The sequence below is a fragment of the Denticeps clupeoides genome, unplaced genomic scaffold, assembly GCF_900700375.1.
Source record: "Denticeps clupeoides unplaced genomic scaffold, fDenClu1.1, whole genome shotgun sequence".
NCBI classification, from domain to species: domain Eukaryota; kingdom Metazoa; phylum Chordata; class Actinopteri; order Clupeiformes; family Denticipitidae; genus Denticeps; species Denticeps clupeoides.
In genome coordinates this window covers 665,709-684,160 of record NW_021629993.1, presented here as the reverse complement: position 1 = coordinate 684,160, position 18,452 = coordinate 665,709, and the positions used below count along the sequence as shown (strand labels likewise).

Below are 18,452 nucleotides of genomic sequence, written 5' to 3'. Positions count from 1 at the left end.
GGCCAATCCCCGCTCGTTATAGCGACGCTCTGACTAATGAGTGAATTCATTGGTTCCGGCATAATGACGTCAGCGAACGGCAGGACAGACCCCCTTCTTTCTCTTATTGGGCAGACTCAATTGGAGGCGGGATAAAAAACGTGGGAGAGGCGGGACTTGAACCGTGTCCACGATCTTATTGGTTCATCACTCGTTCGCGAGTCAGGAATATCGGCAGGAGTTCGAGCGGGGCCGCGGTGCATTTCGGACTCCGGGGTGAGTCTAATATTTGACGAATGACGTCACGTTTACGCTGTGTGTGTGTGTACGGAAGTCTCACGTGTTCCACCAGTGAAGGTGTGTGCGTCCCGTGTTTCACCGGTGTGTGTGTGTGTGTGTGTGTGCGTGTGTAAGGAAATCTCCTGTGTCCCCAGTGAAGGTGTGTTTTTGCGAGTGATGGTCCCGCCCGTGCTGTGGGTGTGTGTTGGGCTGGGCGTGGTCCTGGCTGCTGCTAAACCCATGGAGAAGAAGGACCGCGTCCATCATGATGCGCCGCTCAGCAGCCGTCGTCATGACGACGCAGAGAACTTTGACTACGACCACCAGGCTTTCCTTGGTCAGGAGGAGTCCAAGACTTTTGAGCAGCTGAGCCCTGAAGAGAGCAAGGAAAGGCTGGGGTACGCACACATACTCTCATTTACACACACACACACACACACACACACTCACATTTATATATGCATGCACACACGCGCACGCTCATTTACACGTTTTGAGGTTTTTGCAGGATCATCGTTGATCGGATCGACGAGGATGATGATGGCTTTGTTACTGTGGAGGAGATGAAGAAGTGGATTAAACATGCACAGAAACGCTGGATCTACAGTGACGTGGACAGGCAGTGGCAGGGTCATGACCTTAATGCTGATGGTCATGTGACTTGGGAGGAGTACAGGAATGCTACTTATGGGTATGTTCTGGGTAAGTGTGTGAGATCCTGAAAGCCTGTACAGCTAATCAGAGCGCAGATCTTCAGGAAGTCTGATGGTGTTTATGTCCCAGATGAACAGGACCCTGATGACGGCCTCAGCTATAGGCAGATGATGTTGCGGGATGAGCGCCGCTTCAAGATGGCTGATCAGGATGGAGACCTTCAGGCTGATAAGGAGGAGTTTACTGCGTTCCTGCACCCTGAGGAGTACGAGTACATGAAGGACATTGTAGTGCTGGTACGTTCTCTCTCTCTCTCTCACACACACACAAACACACGGCAGTGGTGGCCTAGTGGTCAACCGTAATCAGAAGGTTGCCGGTTCGAATCCCGATCCCTCAAGGTGCCACTGAGGTGCCACAGAGCAAAGCACCGTCCCCACACACTGCTCCCCGGGCACCTGTCATGGTGCCCACTGCTCACTCAGGGTGATGGGTTAAATACAGAGGACAAATTTCACTGTGTGCACTGTGTGCACTGTGTGCTGTGTATCACGTGTGACAATCACTTCACTTTCCTTGTTCCTTGACACACACACACACACACACACTAACTGTAGGGTGGTAGTAGCCTAGCGGGTAACACACTCTCCTATGAACCAGAAGAGTCGCTCTGGATAAGGGCGTCTCATAAATGCTGTAAATGTGTCTGACAACAGGAGACGATGGAGGACATTGATAAGAACGCTGATGGATTCATTGATCTGGAGGAGTACATTGGTGAGTTTGCTGGTGGGCGTGGCTCTGGTTGTGTTTCTTGAAAAATGAATTTGAGGTATAAATTGTGTTTGTGTATGTAGGGGACATGTATAATAAAGAAGGGGATCCAGCTGAACCGGAGTGGGTGCAGACCGAACGGGAGCAGTTCACAGAATTCCGCGATAAGAACAAAGACGGGCGAATGGACCAACAGGAGACGCGGGACTGGATCCTCCCTTCAGACTACGACCACGCCGAGGCCGAGGCCAAACACCTGCTGTACGAGTCCGACGCAGATCAGGTACTCCCACCTCTCGCTCTGCACCCACCTACCAGACTCCTTCAGACCACTGTGTCGATCTGTAGAAAACCTACATGACCGCATGACCGCTTACTACCATCGTGTCCCTGAGCAGGACACGTAACCCTGACTGTCCCTGTCACTACTGACTGTAAGGCGCTCTGGATAAGGGCGTCTGGTAAATGCCAGAAATGTAAATGTAAGAAGATAATCACAATCTTTAATAATGTTTGTGCTGTCCAGGTTTGGTAGCTTTTCAACCATCATGACTGTCTGTTTTGTATACATTTTGTTTTAGGATGGACGCTTGACAAAGTCTGAGATCGTGCAGAAATACGACCTGTTTGTGGGAAGCCAAGCCACTGACTTTGGAGAAGCTTTAGCTCGACATGAAGAGTTCTAACACACAAACACGCAATGTTCCGTGTGTGTTATGGAAATGTGCATTGTGTGTTTTACTCAGGAAAAAGTTTTAAACACACATGAGCAGAACCTGTGTGTGTGTGTGTGTGTGTACATGATCATTCCATGTTAACAAAAGCAGAAGCCTGAAGCCTTCAATGGAGCATCAGGCAGAGCAACATTACGGTGACTGTGTGTGTGTGTGTGTGTGTGTGTGTGTGTGATTACACATTTTATAGTTTTTGGAAGAGTGTCTGTGTGTTGTCATTTCTTTTGATAGCCCTCATCATGACGTGGTTTTGTATAAAACGTGTATTTTATTGTTCTAATCTGACTTCAGCCTCAATTCTGCAGCAATATACTGATTTGCTGTGCAGATAGGATTGAATGTGTCTATTCACTCATATTTGCTGAAAATATTGCTGCTGGTTTCGCTGAACATTTTCTGTCCAGGGCCCTGATATTGAAATAAATTTGAATCGTTCCCACTTCGGTTCCTGGAATCCAGTGGTTTCCACCTGCCGTACATCAAACCTCCATATGATGACCCCACAGTCGTGAACACAATCACATTCACATGATCTCCACATGCTCATAACCATCATGATCACCCAATCATAAGCACAAGCTCGTAACTACACGTGCACAAGCAGACATTTCATTTATTACTCAAGATAAAGCCGTCCGTCTGACTTGTTCTACTGCTCCATCTTCTCCACACTGATCTTCTCAACTCTGGGTGAACACAGTGGGATTTCAATTGATGACCTGGTTGCAAAGCAGCTGATCTCCCCTGCTGATCTCTTGCTGACTCATCTGCGCTTGTGATGTTGAAGTAAATGGTCGTGTTGGAGACTGCGGCAGGCTCTGTAGATGAATGGTTTCTGAAGGTCCTACATCTGGTGAACTAGCATTCTACAGGTCTTTGGTTCAACCCCAGTCACTCCACAGCTGAGATGTCAATTGATGAGAACTGTTCAGTCTACGTCAGCGCTGGAGTCACTTGTTCTTGTAGTTTCAGGTGTCTGCTTGGTGGTTTGGGTGCTGTTATCTGTGGCAGCTTGGTGGACCTCCGTCTCTGGTTCTGTGTTGGATTGTGCATTGGAGAGCTTGTTTCTGTTTGGCCAGAATTTCTCTTCCAGATCTGTGTCTGTGGGCTGTAAAAGTTGGAGATCGGGGATGCTGTTCAGCTCAGTGGGGTTTGGTCGTGTCTCATCTGCTTCGACGATCTGGCTTCCAGAATGGATTTGTTCAATTTCACTGTTGTATGAGTTGCTCTGAGATGTTACTACATCACGCTGGGACTCTGGTTGTGGGTCATGCTTTGTACAAGAGCTACTTTGTTCTTGTTCTGTCACTATACCTGTGACTTTATCAGGTGGACAAGTTCTGATGCTCTTATCCTTGTCATCCTCCTTCTCTTTATCCCTCACAATCACCTCATCCTGAAAGGACACTGATTTGTTTCTGTGTTTGTCTGTTGACCTCCCATTGGTCCTGATACCAGGGCCAGTGTCTTCCTGGGACACAGTGGGTGTGGTTGAGCTCTGAGTGACATCAGTGCTGAGGGCTCTGGATTGGTTGGCTGCATTGTAAGTGCCTTGTTTCCCATGAAGCACTGAGTGTGAGGTGTCATAGCTCCCGAACGCCTCGTTGTGGAAGGAGACTTCATCCCAGAGGGGCATCGGCCGGCTGTGGTTGACCTGTGGTAGAAGTTAATGTTCAGTTATTGCTCAGCAGTGCAGGATGGGAAGGTTTTATGTACTGATGAGGGGTAACCAGAAGACCCAGGTTCAAGTCTCACTTACTACCATTGTATCCCGGAGCAAGACACTTAACCCTAAGTTGCTCCAGGGGGACTGTCCCTGTAAGTCACTCTGGATAAATGCTGTAAATGTAAATGATGTCTTGAGGTGTACAGTGAAGAATGGTGCAGATAAGGTGCAGCACAGGGGATAAATGTTGCAGTAGTTTATATCCAAAAGTACAATTAATGAGTCTCAATATAGATGCTACAATAGAACATTTACAACATTTAGATTCTACAGCATTTATCACAATATACTTTCCCATGTGGGACGATTTTCTGAAATGGCCAGATTGACACCAGAGATAAATAATAAATTTTCTCCTGGCGCTATGAAAGGGTCCGGGGCAATGAGTGTGTGAAGTATGATTACGTCACATTGACTGACCAATCATAAACCTTTCTAGGTTTTCGGCGGCAATGCTTTTCAACATGTTCAGGAATATGTATGGCAATTCATCAATAGACTTTGAAAAATGAAATACCCAGAGAAAAAAAGTGAAGACCACCACATGACAAAAGCCAACATGCCGTGATGACATCATTATATGCAAATTAGCACATGTTCTCTGTAAACTTCAGCTACATTCAGTAGGAGATCGTTAGCTACTCTATACCCTATATACAGACGTTCTCTCCCTCTGTCATATCTTCTCTCAAGAGCTCGATGTGGCAGTGGTGGCCTAGCGGGTAAGGAAGTGGAAGATTGCCGGTTTGAATCCTGAAAGTGAAGTGATTGTCATTGTGAACCAGGTAGAAACACCCTTTGGGGCAGAGGTGGTCTAGCGGTTAAGGAAGTGGCCCCTTAATCAGAAGGTTGCCGGTTCGAATCCCGATCCGCCAAAGTGCCACTGAGGTGCCACTGAGCAAAGCACCGTCCCCACACACTGCTCCCCGGGCGCCTCTCATGCTACTCTCATGTTTCATCGTGTCACTGTGTGCTGTGCTGCAGTGTTTCACAATGACAATCACTTCACTGTCACTTCACACTACTGTCTCGCCTGCATCTCACTTGCTTGCTTCCAAGATATTGTATTCAAATTGTGGGCTTCAATTAGCGGGTGACTCCCAGAACTTCTGGGAGACTTCTAAATGGAGACATGCAGCTACCAGAGGGAATGTTAACACACTAAATATGATAATTTCTGCCATTTTTATTGTGATTGTGAAAAAGGTCCAAAGTTGATCACCGAGATTAATTTTATCGCAATCATCGATAGTAACTATATAATCACCCAGCACTATGCTACAATACAAAAACATTCTACTATGACTACTGCAGGGTTAGGTGAGGTCAAGACTCACCAACTGGAACCAGCGAAGACTCTGCAGAAGGAAACATAAATTGATGAGGTAGTGATTTGGGGTTACAGTTTGCTGGATGTATTTATGAACATCCACTTTCCACATCCATTGAGTTTGAGTGTATGGTGGGGTGGGGTTGAGTCATGCTGTTAGTGATAATGTATTCGATAGTAGTGCATACGAGAAGAATTCATAGCACTTCACTTTGTACACATTTATGTTACAAAAATTGCATTTTTATAGTGTGTGCATGTTGAGATGTCGTGTATAGTGTAGGTTAGTTGTGGTGTTAGTGTAAATGTATTTGATGGTAGTGTGTGGATGTTGAGATGTCGTGTATAGTGTAGGTTAGTTGTGGTGTTAGTGTAAATGTATTTGATGGTAGTGTGTGGATGTTGAGATATTGTGGTGTTAGTGTAAATGTATTTGATGGTAGTGTGTGGATGTTGAGATATTGTGGTGTTAGTGTAAATGTATTTGAAGGTAGTGTGTGGATGTTGAGATATTGTGGTGTTAGTGTAAATGTATTTGATGGTAGTGTGTGGATGTTGGTGGGCGTATGTTGAGATGTCGTGTATAGTGTAGGTTAGTTGTGGTGTTAGTGTAAATGTATTTGAAGGTAGTGTGTGGAGGTTGAGATGTCGTGTATAGTGTAGGTTAGTTGTGGTGTTAGTGTAAATGTATTTGAAGGTAGTGTGTGGATGTTGAGATGTCGTGTATAGTGTAGGTTAGTTGTGGTGTTAGTGTAAATGTATTTGAAGGTAGTGTGTGGATGTTGAGATGTCGTGTATAGTGTAGGTTAGTTGTGGTGTTAGTGTAAATGTATTTGAAGGTAGTGTGTGGATGTTGAGATGTCGTGTATAGTGTAGGTTAGTTTGGTGTTAGTGTAAATGTATTTGAAGGGTAGTGTTGTGGATGTTGAGATGTCGTGTATAGTGTAGGTTAGTTGTGGTGTTATTGTTAAATGTATTTGAAGGTAGTGTGTTGGATTTTAGATGTCACTGATAGTGTAGGGTTAGTTGTGGTGTTAGTGTAAATGTTTGAAGGTATGTTTGATTTGGATGTCGTGTAAGTGTAGGTTAGTTGTGGTGTTAGTGTAATGTACTTTGATGGTAGTGTGTGGATGTTGAGATGTCGTGTATAGTGTAGGTTAGTTGTGGTGTTAGTGTAAATGTATTTGATGGTAGTGTGTGGATGTTGAGATGTCGTGTATAGTGTAGGTTAGTTGTGGTGTTAGTGTAAATGTATTTGATGGTAGTGTGTGGGATTGTTGAGATGTCGTGTATAGTGTAGGTTAGTTGTGGTGTTAGGTAAATGTATTTGAAGGGTAGTGTGTGGATGTTGAGATGTCGTGTATAGTGTAGGTTAGTTGTGGTGTTAGTGTAAATGTATTTGAAGGTAGTGTGTGGATGTTGAGATGTCGTGTATAGTGTAGGTTAGTTGTGGTGTTAGTGTAAATGTATTTGAAGGTAGTGTGTGGATGTTGAGATGTCGTGTATAGTGTAGGTTAGTTGTGGTGTTAGTCTAAATGTATTTGATGTTAGTGTGTGGATGTTGAGATGTCGTGGTGTTAGTGTAAATGTACTTGATGGTAGTGTGTGGATGTTGAGATGTCGTGTATAGTGTAGGTTAGTTGTGGTGTTAGTGTAAATGTATTTGAAGGTAGTGTGTGGATGTTGAGATGTCGTGTATAGTGTAGGTTAGTTGTGGTGTTAGTGTAAATGTATTTGATGGTAGTGTGTGGATGTTGAGATGTCGTGTATAGTGTAGGTTAGTTGTGGTGTTAGTGTAAATGTATTTGAAGGTAGTGTGTGGATGTTGAGATGTCGTGTATAGTGTAGGTTAGTTGTGGTGTTAGTGTAAATGTATTTGATGGTAGTGTGTAGATGTTGGTGGGCGTATGTTGAGATGTTGTGTATAGTGAAGGTTAGTTGTGGTGTTAGTGTAAATGTATTTGATGTTAGTGTGTGCATGTTGAGATGTTGTGTATAGTGTAGGTTAGTTGTGGTGTTAGTCTAAATGTATTTGATGTTAGTGTGTGGATGTTGAGATGTCGTGGTGTTAGTGTAAATGTACTTGATGGTAGTGTGTGGATGTTGAGATGTCGTGTATAGTGTAGGGTTAGTTGTGGTGTTAGTGTAAATGTATTTGAAGGTAGTGTGTGGATGTTGAGATGTCGTGTATAGTGTAGGTTAGTTGTGGTGTTAGTGTAAATGTATTTGATGGTAGTGTGTGGATGTTGAGATGTCGTGTATAGTGTAGGTTAGTTGTGGTGTTAGTGTAAATGTATTTGAAGGTAGTGTGTGGATGTTGAGATGTCGTGTATAGTGTAGGTTAGTTGTGGTGTTAGTGTAAATGTATTTGATGGTAGTGTGTAGATGTTGGTGGGCGTATGTTGAGATGTTGTGTATAGTGAAGGTTAGTTGTGGTGTTAGTGTAAATGTATTTGATGTTAGTGTGTGCATGTTGAGATGTTGTGTATAGTGTAGGTTAGTTGTGGTGTTAGTCTAAATGTATTTGATGTTAGTGTGTGGATGTTGAGATGTCGTGGGTGTTAGTGTAAATGTACTTGATGGTAGTGTGTGGATGTTGAGATGTCGTGTATAGTGTAGGTTAGTTGTGGTGTTAGTGTAAATGTATTTGAAGGTAGTGTGTGGATGTTGAGATGTCGTGTATAGTGTAGGTTAGTTGTGGTGTTAGTGTAAATGTATTTGAAGGTAGTGTGTGGATGTTGAGATGTCGTGTATAGTGTAGGTTAGTTGTGGTGTTAGTGTAAATGTATTTGAAGGTAGTGTGTGGATGTTGAGATGTCGTGTATAGTGTAGGTTAGTTGTGGTGTTAGTGTAAATGTACTTGATGGTAGTGTGTGGATGTTGAGATGTCGTGTATAGTGTAGGTTAGTTGTGGTGTTAGTGTAAATGTATTTGAAGGTAGTGTGTGGACGTTGAGATGTAGTGTAAATGTATTTGAAGGTAGTGTGTGGATGTTGAGATGATGTGTATAGTGTAGGTTAGTTGTGGTGTTAGTGTAAATGTATTTGAAGGTAGTGTGTGGATGTTGAGATGTCGTGTATAGTGTAGGTTAGTTGTGGTGTTAGTGTAAATGTATTTGAAGGTAGTGTGTGGATGTTGAGATGTCGTGTATAGTGTAGGTTAGTTGTGGTGTTAATGTAAATGTATTTGATGGTAGTGTGTAGATGTTGGTGGGCGTATGTTGAGATGTTGTGTATAGTGAAGGTTAGTTGTGGTGTTAGTGTAAATGTATTTGATGGTAGTGTGTGCATGTTGAGATGTTGTGTATAGTGTAGGTTAGTTGTGGTGTTAGTGTAAATGTATTTGATGGTAGTGTGTGGATGTTGAGATGTCGTGTATAGTGAAGGTTAGTTGTGGTGTTAGTGTAAATGTATTTGAAGGTAGTGTGTGGATGTTGAGATGTCGTGTATAGTGTAGGTTAGTTGTGGTGTTAGTGTAAATGTATTTGATGGTAGTGTGTGGATGTTGAGATGTTGTGTATAGTGTAGGTTAGTTGTGGTGTTAGTGTAAATGTATTTGATGGTAGTGTGTGGATGTTGAGATGTCGTGTATAGTGTAGGTTAGTTGTGGTGTTAGTGTAAATGTATTTGATGGTAGTGTGTGGATGTTGAGATGTCGTGTATAGTGTAGGTTAGTTGTGGTGTTAGTGTAAATGTATTTGATGGTAGTGTGTGCATGTTGAGATGTCGTGTATAGTGTAGGTTAGTTGTGGTGTTAGTCTAAATGTATTTGAAGGTAGTGTGTGGATGTTGAGATGTCGTGTATAGTGAAGGTTAGTTGTGGTGTTAGTGTAAATGTATTTGATGTTAGTGTGTGGATGTTCAGATGTCGTGTATAGTGTAGGTTAGTTGTGGTGTTAGTGTAAATGTATTTGAAGGTAGTGTGTGGATGTTGAGATGTCGTGTATAGTGAAGGTTAGTTGTGGTGTTAGTGTAAATGTATTTGAAGGTAGTGTGTGGATGTTGAGATGTCGTGTATAGTGTAGGTTAGTTGTGGTGTTAGTGTAAATGTATTTGATGGTAGTGTGTGCATGTTGTATGTTTATGTTTGATTGTGTTATTTGTATGCTAGAGGAGTTTTATGACCGGTGTGGTGTTGGGGTGCATAAATAAAACTCACCACGTTGGGGTGTTTTCCCTGTGCCACACTGGCTCGGTCAGCTGGGTCTTGTCTCTGTTTTCGGTGGCGTGCCCAGTGCACCAAAATGCTCACAATCACACCCAGTAGGATGACACACACACCTGTCACACCTATCGCACGCCCAGCAGTGCTGTTACCAAGGAGATTCTCCTCCCCCAAAGGACTTTGTGGAACTGCAGAACAGGGAGAGTTTGACTTAGTCCATCAATCACAGGATTAATAGAGCCACGTTAACAATCTTACAAACTATCATACAATGGTACCTGTTTGATCTCTCTGCAGAACATCCACACTGATGGTGGCTTTAGCCACATCTCCTGATTCTAGATCAGATGCCAAGACCTGTGAGACGCCACAAATAATCACACAGTGGTGTGCAGGCTGTGTCTTCTCAGGGTTCTTTTCTTCTTACCTCCAGCTGGTGTGTTTGTAAAGGTTGTAGCTTGTTGCTCCTGGCGATGAGGAAACCTTCCTGCGTTACTGAGAATATCTGAGAGGCCGAAGCCAAAGAGAACTGCAGCTTTGGGTTTACCTCCTAAAAACACACACACACACACACAGCCTCAGACATTGTAGTGTATTTCCTTTATATATATAACAATTTTCTTACATTTGTAAAGTCCTGGTCGGTCGCCTGTAGCACTAACAGCTCGTTGCCATATGTGATGACGAGGGAGGCGGGGCTTGTGGTATCAGTAATGAAGCCACGATATTCTGAACGCTCAAACTGTGGAGGAAAACGGTTCTCTGCAAGAACCCTCACTATTGCCGTGGCAACACTGTACTTTTTAGGGTCATCCTTCTGAGCAACCTAGAACATACAAACACATATTATATTATATCTTTCCTTTGGAGAGCGCTGAAGGTATGACCCTTTATACAAGATAGTTCACGCTGGATCATTAGGGTCATATCTTCCAGAAGTGTCAGAGGTGTTCTCACTTTTGTGAGATACTGTACATTCCAAATAGATAAATATACACAAGCACACCATGATACGTAGCCGCAGTGTTGGGGTCAGGAGTCGGTTCTCCACGGCTCTGGTCAGCTGAATTTCTCCTGTACTGCTGTCAATCACAAAGCGTCCATTATCTGCACCTGACACACACACACACACACACACTTACTTACACATGGTATTAAAACACAAGTTGGAAATCATACATCTCAATGTCTCACACACCTGACAGAATGCTGTAAGTCAGGGGTGTTTGCAGGCCTCTGTCTCCATCCATTGCCTTCACAGGACCAGGAGAAAACTCCAGCACAATGTTCTAGACACACACACACACACACACAGAATGACTGTAAAATCAGTCTACGTTCTTGTTTGTGTGCTGTTTTCTTGTGTGTGTGTGTTACCTGGTCGCTCTCTGTGATGTTGGTTGTGTAGAGTGGGTTTCCACACACTCGTGTTCCCTGGCTTAGAGACAGAAGGTTGCAGGGTAGAAATTGTGGGTAATGGTCATCTTCATCCAGAACAGAAATGGTCAGTGTCACTGTGGTGTTCAGATGCTCCTTAGTATTCATTTCCTACAAATGGACACACACGCAGTTGGCCCTGTCCCATGTCTGTTGAATACCCAGCTGTGTGTGTGTGTGTGTGTGTGTGGTACCACAGCGAAGACACGTAGCTGCAGCTGGGTTTGGTTCTCGTAGTCCAGGGGTTTATTGAGGAGGATGTGGCCACTGTTGGGCAGATCCACTCTAAAGTACTCAGCATCCGGCTGAACAACACACACACACACACACACACACACAAAATCAGTAACTAAGATATGTAATGATGGTGTGTGTGAGTGTACGTGTGTCTCACTAGAGATCGATCGATGCTGTACATGATGGTGTCTCCATCTGCATCCGATGCCTGGAGCGTAAACACCACTGTGTTCAAAGGCGTTAACTACAGGAAACAGACAAACCAGGAACTGGAAATACACTCAATTACAAAGAAAGTAATATAAGAGTGTGCGTTCATTACTTCACTGATGTTGAGATGTTGAATTGTTTTTCCCATAAACTTTGGCCCATTGTCGTTTTCGTTTAGAATCTCTACCATGACTCTGTACTCGTTCTGTAGTGCCAACACACACAAGAACATTGTTACAGGAGTTTCCAACTTCATTGTGTGTGTGTGTGTGTGTGTGTGTGGGTGGGGGTGGGGGGTAATTTACTCGCACAGTGCTGTTCTCCAGGCAGGTAACAGCAGCCATGAGGACAGAGCCCAACACCTGTGGATGTAACACACAGACAGTTACAGCTCTGAAACCAGAGTAAAGTGGACATGATGATAATGATGATGTCCCCTACCTCCCTGTCCAGCACTCTGTCTTCAGACGAGTTCAATTTGATGGTTTTTCCATCCAAAAAGAACCAATCAGCATCCTCCCCACTTATCCGAAGAGAGATCTGACCGGCTGGTGTGACTTCAGGAATGCTGAGATTAGCTATGAATTCTCCCATGATGCTGTTCTCCTTCACTGATGTGAACACATCCTGACCCTCCAAACATGGGCTCCCTGGTAGCAGAAACGATCTAGATCAGGACCCATGACCAGGACTGATCAGCAGACACCATGCAGGCCTGGATCTACCTGTCTTACTGTACTGGACATTCATCAGGAGGTGAAATATCATCAGGATTCCGGCTGTGGAGAACATGATGTCACACCTGCGAGACACGAACACACACAGCCACTCTTGACCTGTTTAAAGCACACTAAGCTGATTAAGAAGGAAACTGTGTGTCTGGATAGTCCAATCTATCTCTCTCACACTCACTCACGCACACCAACCATTATGAAACATACGTTGCTTAGAAGTGCACACTACACAAACAGGTGTACAAATCTGGCCAGACGCCTGATGCTGTGTGACATCAGCGCTGTTCAGGCCACCGACATGTGTATCTACACAACCTCTAATATTTATTTTTATCTGCACAACAGTCCTCGCCAACTGTTTTACCTTATTTGTATTAACCTTGACCCAACTCGCCATTTTTATGTGTACAGCAAAGAAATTTCATTGTACAGAGAAACGTAAAGACAATAAAAAAATCTTTTAATGGAAACGCACACAAACACACACATAAACCACGACACACTGTCGACAAGTGAAGAAAATGAATGATGTCACCTTACCTGCTGCTTCATTCCACTCACATCACAGCCACTTCACTGTGTGTGTGTGTGTGTGTGTATTACAATACAATCTCTGGCCAATCAGAGATCAGATGGATTATTCAGACAGTAAGTATGTTCTCCAGCTCAGCCAATCAGAGCCTCTAAAGATTACTGACAGATCCTTGGCATGAGGTGTGTGTGTGTGTGTGTGTGTGCGCATGTGCACGTTACAGTAACAAACATTCTGATATTCTTGTACGTCACCTCATAAAAGGGATTTACGTTCCTCAGTAATTAACCTTGACAGCGAAACTCTGTCCATCTGGGACATAATTAAGACAAACAGGGATTAAGAGGAATCAGATTAAACACTGCAGGCAGTTCGGCCTCCTCACACACACACGCAGATCATGCAGACACACATTCCCGACCAGAAGAAACTCCATCACACGCAGTGCCGCAGGTTTGTGGTTTGAGAACAACTGAAATTTCCACCACTGGGAACAGATTTGAACAATCCGTGGAGTTCCGGGATTCTAGTAATATACTGCCCCCTCCTGGATATATAGGCATCAGCCCACTAACACCACTCACCCTGATGGTGAGTGGAACCTCGCCTCGCTACCCTTAGGGGCGGGCCTATGCAAATGACTCTTGGCGTCCCCTGTCTGTACTGTTATTCTGGTACTCTGGCACTGCCGGCGTCCCGTCTGCACTTTATGAAGCCAGTTTGTCAGTATGTAAGTTTGTTTAAATGTTCCATGTTGTTTGGTTCTATCTATTCATGCATGTAGCCTGACCTTCTCTCTGGATGCCGCTCTCCTAATACGCTTTGGACAGAACCGCTGACCTTGGCTGCCCCCACGGTCTCCTCTCCAGGCTTTCTGTCCCTACAGCTCGGCCAGTGGACCAAATGGCCCATGGCACACCGTGTCCAACACCACGTCTGGCCCCAGCCGCCACGACGATACTGCCAATGCCCTCTCGTTCTCGGCTTGCAGCTTCAGGTGTTCTCTTCCTGCCGGAGCTCTTGTTCTTCACCCCGGACCTTCTTGGCCGTGTGTACATCACCATGCTTTCAGAACCGCTAAACAAGTGATGCACAAAAAAGCTTCTCGAAATGACAAGTATGCAGGAAATAAACAACTTAATGTACAGTGTACACACACACACACACCCACACACACCCACACACACACACACACACTTATAGAGATAAACATGCAGGTTTTGGTGTTATTTTCCTCTCTGTGTAGTGGTGGGCTGCCCTGCTGGGCCATGGATTTGTGTTAGATCAGTGTGGTCCCCTCTGCCCGGTGACGTGTGATGGGCAGGTCACGCTGCTTCAGGCCGTATGTCTCAGACTGCCAGTGTCCTGCACGAGCAGCCCTGTGTACGTCCCAACATCACACACACACAACTAATACACACAATCTCTCAGAAATCCAAATACCGCATGTAGCATTTCAAACCTGGCACAACAAGGGCTTGTGACATTCGAAACATTGCAAAAAAAGTTACAATATTCCAAAATCTCATTTCTATAGACTCCTACAGATTGGAGGTTTTGTGAGCAAACACTTTAGATCTTTACATTCACCAGCTAAAAATGCTGCAGATGAAATTCTTGCTCTGGACCCCTTTATGAGAGGCAATATATCAAAATTATACACTCTGATCCAGAACATTTATTCACCCTTATGGGAGAAAACTAAAGTGGCATGGGAACTCCTCACCTCCAAACTCTCCCAGCTCAGCGTGTCACCTGGTACCTGTCAGTGGATCACCAGCTTCCTGACAGACAGGAAGCAGCAGGTGAGGCTGGGGGAGATCACTTCTGGAACACGGCCCCTCAGTACAGTCCAGGATGGTGATGAGTCTGCACACCGACAGGAAGTTGAGCGGCTGGTACTCTGGTGCAGTCAACACAACCTGGAGCTGAACACGCTCAAGACTGTGGAGATGACGGTGGACTTCAGGAGACATCCCTCAACATTGCTCCCCCTCACCATATCAGACCTTCAAGTTCCTGGGCACCACCATTTCCCAGGGCCTGAAGTGGGAGACCAACATCTCCTCCATCCTCAAAAAGACCCAGCAGAGGATGTACTTCCTGAGGCAACTGGGGAAGTCCAGTCTTCCACAGGATCTGCTGATCCAGTTCTACACTGTGGTCATTGAGTCTGTCCTGTGCTCCTCCATCACCGCCTGGTATGGAGCAGCCACCAAACAGGACAGGATCAGACTGCAGAGGACAGTACGGACAGCAGGAAGGATCACCGGTGCCCCCCTGCCCTCCATCCAGGACCTGTACCTCTCCAGATCCAGGAGAAGGGCAGGGAAAATCATCTCAGACCCCTCACACCCTGGTCACAGGCTCTTTGACCTGCTGCCCTCTGGCAGACCAGGACCAGCTTCTTCCCCCTCGCCATCTCCCTCCTAAACGGCTGTTACTGTAAATCACCTCCATCATTGCACACTGCACTTTACGTTCACTTGTATATAAGATTTAGTTTGTTTTTTGCCTATTTATTCATAAAAAGTAGATATAGTTATTTATAAATCACAAACAATCCACAACTTGGACAATAACACAACACCCTTGGACATTGTTGTTGTTGTGGATTGTTGTTGTTTTTTGTCTTTTTGTCCTACATTGTACTTGAGAGACACCATCTACCGGAATCAAATTCCAAATTCCTTAGCCAATAAATACGATTCTGATTCTGATCTGAACAGGATCTTAACATTGTAGTTACGGGTGAGAGCTGGCAACAGTGCCTAGAATCTATTCATACCTCCTCGCTCTGTATTAGACAATGTTTGATCCAGTTTAAAGTACTACATCGCCTACACTACTCATAGGATAAACTAGCAAAAATGTTTCCTAATACCAGCTCGGAGTGCCCACGATGTCACCAAGGGCCAGCTACTTTAGGCCACATGTTCTGGAACTGCCAGTCATTTTCCAATTTCTGGGAAAATATTTTCATAGTCCTGTCATCTTTATGTAATAGAACGATTGAACCTACACCATACATCTCTATTTTTGGGGTCCCCCCTCCAGATATAATTCTTACGATATCTCAAGCCAAGGTGGTAGCTTTCACCTCATTAATGGCCAGAAGACTTATTTATTTATTTATTTATTTATTTTCTTTTTCTATTTATTTGTTTGTTTATTTTTCTTCTCCTTTCTGTTTTTGATGGGTGGGGCTGAGGGTGGTGGGTGGATATTGGTCAACAGCTGTTATTTGTTTGTTGTTGGAAAATTGAAAATCACAAATAAAACATTAAAAAAAAGAAAATCCAATACACACACATCTTTATATAAACACTAACAACTAATGTATCCTCAATTAGACATATCTATATCTGTATATTTATACACACACACACACACACACACACACACACACAGATAAACTTGTGAAACATGTACAAACACTAAAACACGAATTTTACATTTAACACACAGGTTGTGTTTCTGTCAATAAAAAAAATGCTTGTGTGTGTTTGTGTGTCCTGATGGTGCCATTTCTCAGTCCCCCACTCACTCACACACACACACACACACACACACACTTAACACACTTTTGTAACTGTACACCTGATGTTGCCGTGGTAACTGACACAGTGGTCATGTGTTGCTGAATAATTCAAATACACACAGCGCCGGACACAACAAATTTTCTCTTCAGAAATGGAGGACAGTGTGTTGTTGGTGTGTGAAGCGCTCGGTGTGTGTGAGGTGGATGAGGTCACCGCTGAGGATGTGTGTGTTTTCTACCAAAGAGTATTTCTACGGCAGACCAACACAGAGCTCATCAAGAAGATCATCTCCTGGGTAAGAGAGGGTTGGACCTGTTTGTGTTCTTTAGTCTAGACTGTTCTAGACTGTTCTAGACTGTTCTTGACTACACTCGGTAAGGTGATATAAATGTGGTCTGATTAATAGGTTACTGGTCGGGATGGGGGCGTGTCCTGCAGTGCTGGAAAGGTTGCTGAGGTTCTTCTGGAGCTGGAGAGAGAGAAGGAGGCTATGGAGGAGGTTCATTGTTCTGTTTTCCCCCAGTGCACAGCTGTGTGTGCGTGTGTGTGTCCTTTTATGTGTATTTGAACCTGTGTGTGTGTGTGTTTGTATAATCTCAGCTGTACTGGGATATCCAGATGTTACAGTCAGGAGAGGCTGTATGTAAAATATCCAGAACGCCCTGCTGTATCATCAGTCAGGTGTGTGTGTGTGTGCGTGAACGTACATACTTTATTGTTGTTCTCCTTGTGTGTAATTTAAATATTTTTATCTTCAGAACGGAGTGTGTGTGTGTGAACAGAAACTTCAACTCATATCCAGAAGACTCAACAACAGGTGATATTTCACTGTCTGTGTGTGTGTGTGTGTGTGTGTGTTCTTGTTCTTTAGGATTTTATCTTTACCATACACACTAGGTCCTCATTGATGTGTGTGTGTTCCTGTTCTTTAGGATTCAATTTGGCCATACATACTAGGTCCTCATTAGTGTGTGTGTGTGTGTGTGTAATCCTGTTCTTTAGGATTAATGTCTTGACATTAAAAGTGAAAGTGATTAGTTGTCCCATGTGATACACCACAGCAAAGTACCCAGTGCACACAGTGAAATGTGGTCTCTGCATTTAACAGCAGTGTGAAACTATGAGTGGGGATATAAGTGGGGACGGTACTTCTGCATAGTGGCACATCAGGGTTCAAACCGGCAACCTTCCAATTACGGGTCCCGCTGGACCACCACTGCACCTTGTTAGGACATACTAGGTCCTCATTAATGTGTGTGTGCAGGTTTTTGCTGGCTGGTTTTTGGAATGTTTTACCCTCATTACGTCATGGAAAGCAGGATGAGAGGAGAAAATTGTGGACATCTCCGCCAAGCGTCAGAGAGCCGTCCCTGCTCCTGCAGCATAAATATGACATCATCAGAGAGCGGCTGTATGCGGAGATGCTGCAGCATGAGTATGGTGAGTCCAGGGATCGGTCTGTGACTCGGCATCCTTTTCAATTGTGTATTTGATTTTAATTTATCATGAAGAGGAGATATATCTTCATTAAGATGTATTTCAATGCACAGGAACTAGAAGAACAGAGGAAATAAACACATAAACGTTTAAGTGTAAACCACAGTGTGCAATAGAGCCCCCTACCTTACATGTGACCCTGCATGCCATCCCAGACAGGTGGGAGTGGTGTTCATGACTTCAGTGTCCTGTCGAGATCATGATCAGGTGCTTCATTTCTTCATCTCATGACCTCAGGAGGGCTGTGGTGGGAGAACTTGTCGTCATGGCAACAGCAGGAGCATATGTGTGAGGTGGCAGCATGGGTGGAGCGGGCGGTGCAGCAAGGGAATCTTTTGAGTTTGTGTGACCTGCCAGGGGCTCTACGGTGCTACAGGTCTTTTAAACACAGGCACATTGAATACTTGTGATTGGTTGGGGCGGCACCTTCATCAGGGGTTTTGATTGGCAGGACCTCTGATCGTGTGACCTCAGCTGTGTGTCCTGAGGAGAATGGGCAGGCGTGGACGGCCATGGTGTTCCTGACTGAACTGGATTCTCTTCAGCAGCAGGAGAAGACATCGCTGAGCGCACTGATCAACAGGTCCAGCGTCCGAAGCAACAGATTTGGGATTTTATTTTTT

General features: G+C 44.4%; 2 protein-coding genes across 7 annotated transcripts; one reads left to right on the top strand and one right to left on the bottom strand.

The window, feature by feature from the left end:
• The first annotated feature begins 198 nt into the window (after positions 1–198).
• On the top strand, positions 199–2,825 carry calub (calumenin b). 3 transcript variants are annotated; one of them, XM_028967456.1, is made up of 7 exons: positions 199–255; positions 419–656; positions 767–960; positions 1,042–1,208; positions 1,629–1,689; positions 1,770–1,969; positions 2,268–2,825. In XM_028967456.1, the coding sequence occupies exons 2-7, from the start codon at positions 436–438 to the stop codon at positions 2,370–2,372; spliced, it is 948 nt and encodes a 315-aa protein (XP_028823289.1). In that variant the 5' UTR covers positions 199–255; positions 419–435; the 3' UTR covers positions 2,373–2,825. The 3 variants fall into 3 exon arrangements, with proteins under 3 accessions (XP_028823289.1, XP_028823288.1, XP_028823287.1); XM_028967455.1 differs by having other exon boundaries at positions 204–255; positions 414–656; XM_028967454.1 differs by having other exon boundaries at positions 204–255; positions 394–656.
• LOC114779544 (cadherin-related family member 5) lies at positions 2,166–12,874 on the bottom strand. 4 transcript variants are annotated; one of them, XM_028967444.1, is made up of 16 exons: positions 12,799–12,874; positions 12,250–12,326; positions 11,966–12,174; positions 11,836–11,886; positions 11,637–11,729; positions 11,472–11,558; positions 11,272–11,382; positions 11,018–11,188; positions 10,839–10,929; positions 10,647–10,753; positions 10,266–10,466; positions 10,068–10,190; positions 9,919–9,997; positions 9,635–9,828; positions 5,484–5,504; positions 2,166–4,074 (listed from the first exon to the last, which is right to left on the bottom strand). In XM_028967444.1, exons 2-16 carry the CDS (start codon positions 12,314–12,316, stop codon positions 3,349–3,351), a joined length of 2,331 nt encoding a protein of 776 aa, XP_028823277.1. In that variant the 5' UTR covers positions 12,317–12,326; positions 12,799–12,874; the 3' UTR covers positions 2,166–3,348. The 4 variants fall into 4 exon arrangements, with proteins under 4 accessions (XP_028823277.1, XP_028823276.1, XP_028823278.1 ...); XM_028967443.1 differs by having other exon boundaries at positions 2,167–4,074; positions 11,830–11,886; positions 12,250–12,360; positions 12,799–12,835; XM_028967442.1 differs by having other exon boundaries at positions 2,168–4,074; positions 11,830–11,886.
• Between the last annotated feature and the right edge of the window lie 5,578 nt (positions 12,875–18,452).

Bases quoted from the DNA above. Each gene is read 5' to 3' on its own strand.
- calub (XM_028967456.1), top strand. From the start codon at position 436: ATGGTCCCGCCCGTGCTGTGGGTGTGTGTTGGGCTGGGCGTGGTCCTG. The intron at 657-766 runs GTACGCACACAT...AGGTTTTTGCAG, and splicing joins GAGAGCAAGGAAAGGCTGGG to GATCATCGTTGATCGGATCG. The intron at 1,690-1,769 runs GTGAGTTTGCTG...TTGTGTATGTAG, and splicing joins TGATCTGGAGGAGTACATTG to GGGACATGTATAATAAAGAA.
- LOC114779544 (XM_028967442.1), bottom strand. From the start codon at position 12,316: ATGTTCTCCACAGCCGGAATCCTGATGATATTTCACCTCCTGATGAAT. The intron at 11,887-11,965 runs GTAGGGGACATC...TTACATCCACAG, and splicing joins ACAGAGTGCTGGACAGGGAG to GTGTTGGGCTCTGTCCTCAT. The intron at 10,754-10,838 runs GTGTGTGAGACA...TGTGTGTGTCAG, and splicing joins GACTTACAGCATTCTGTCAG to GTGCAGATAATGGACGCTTT.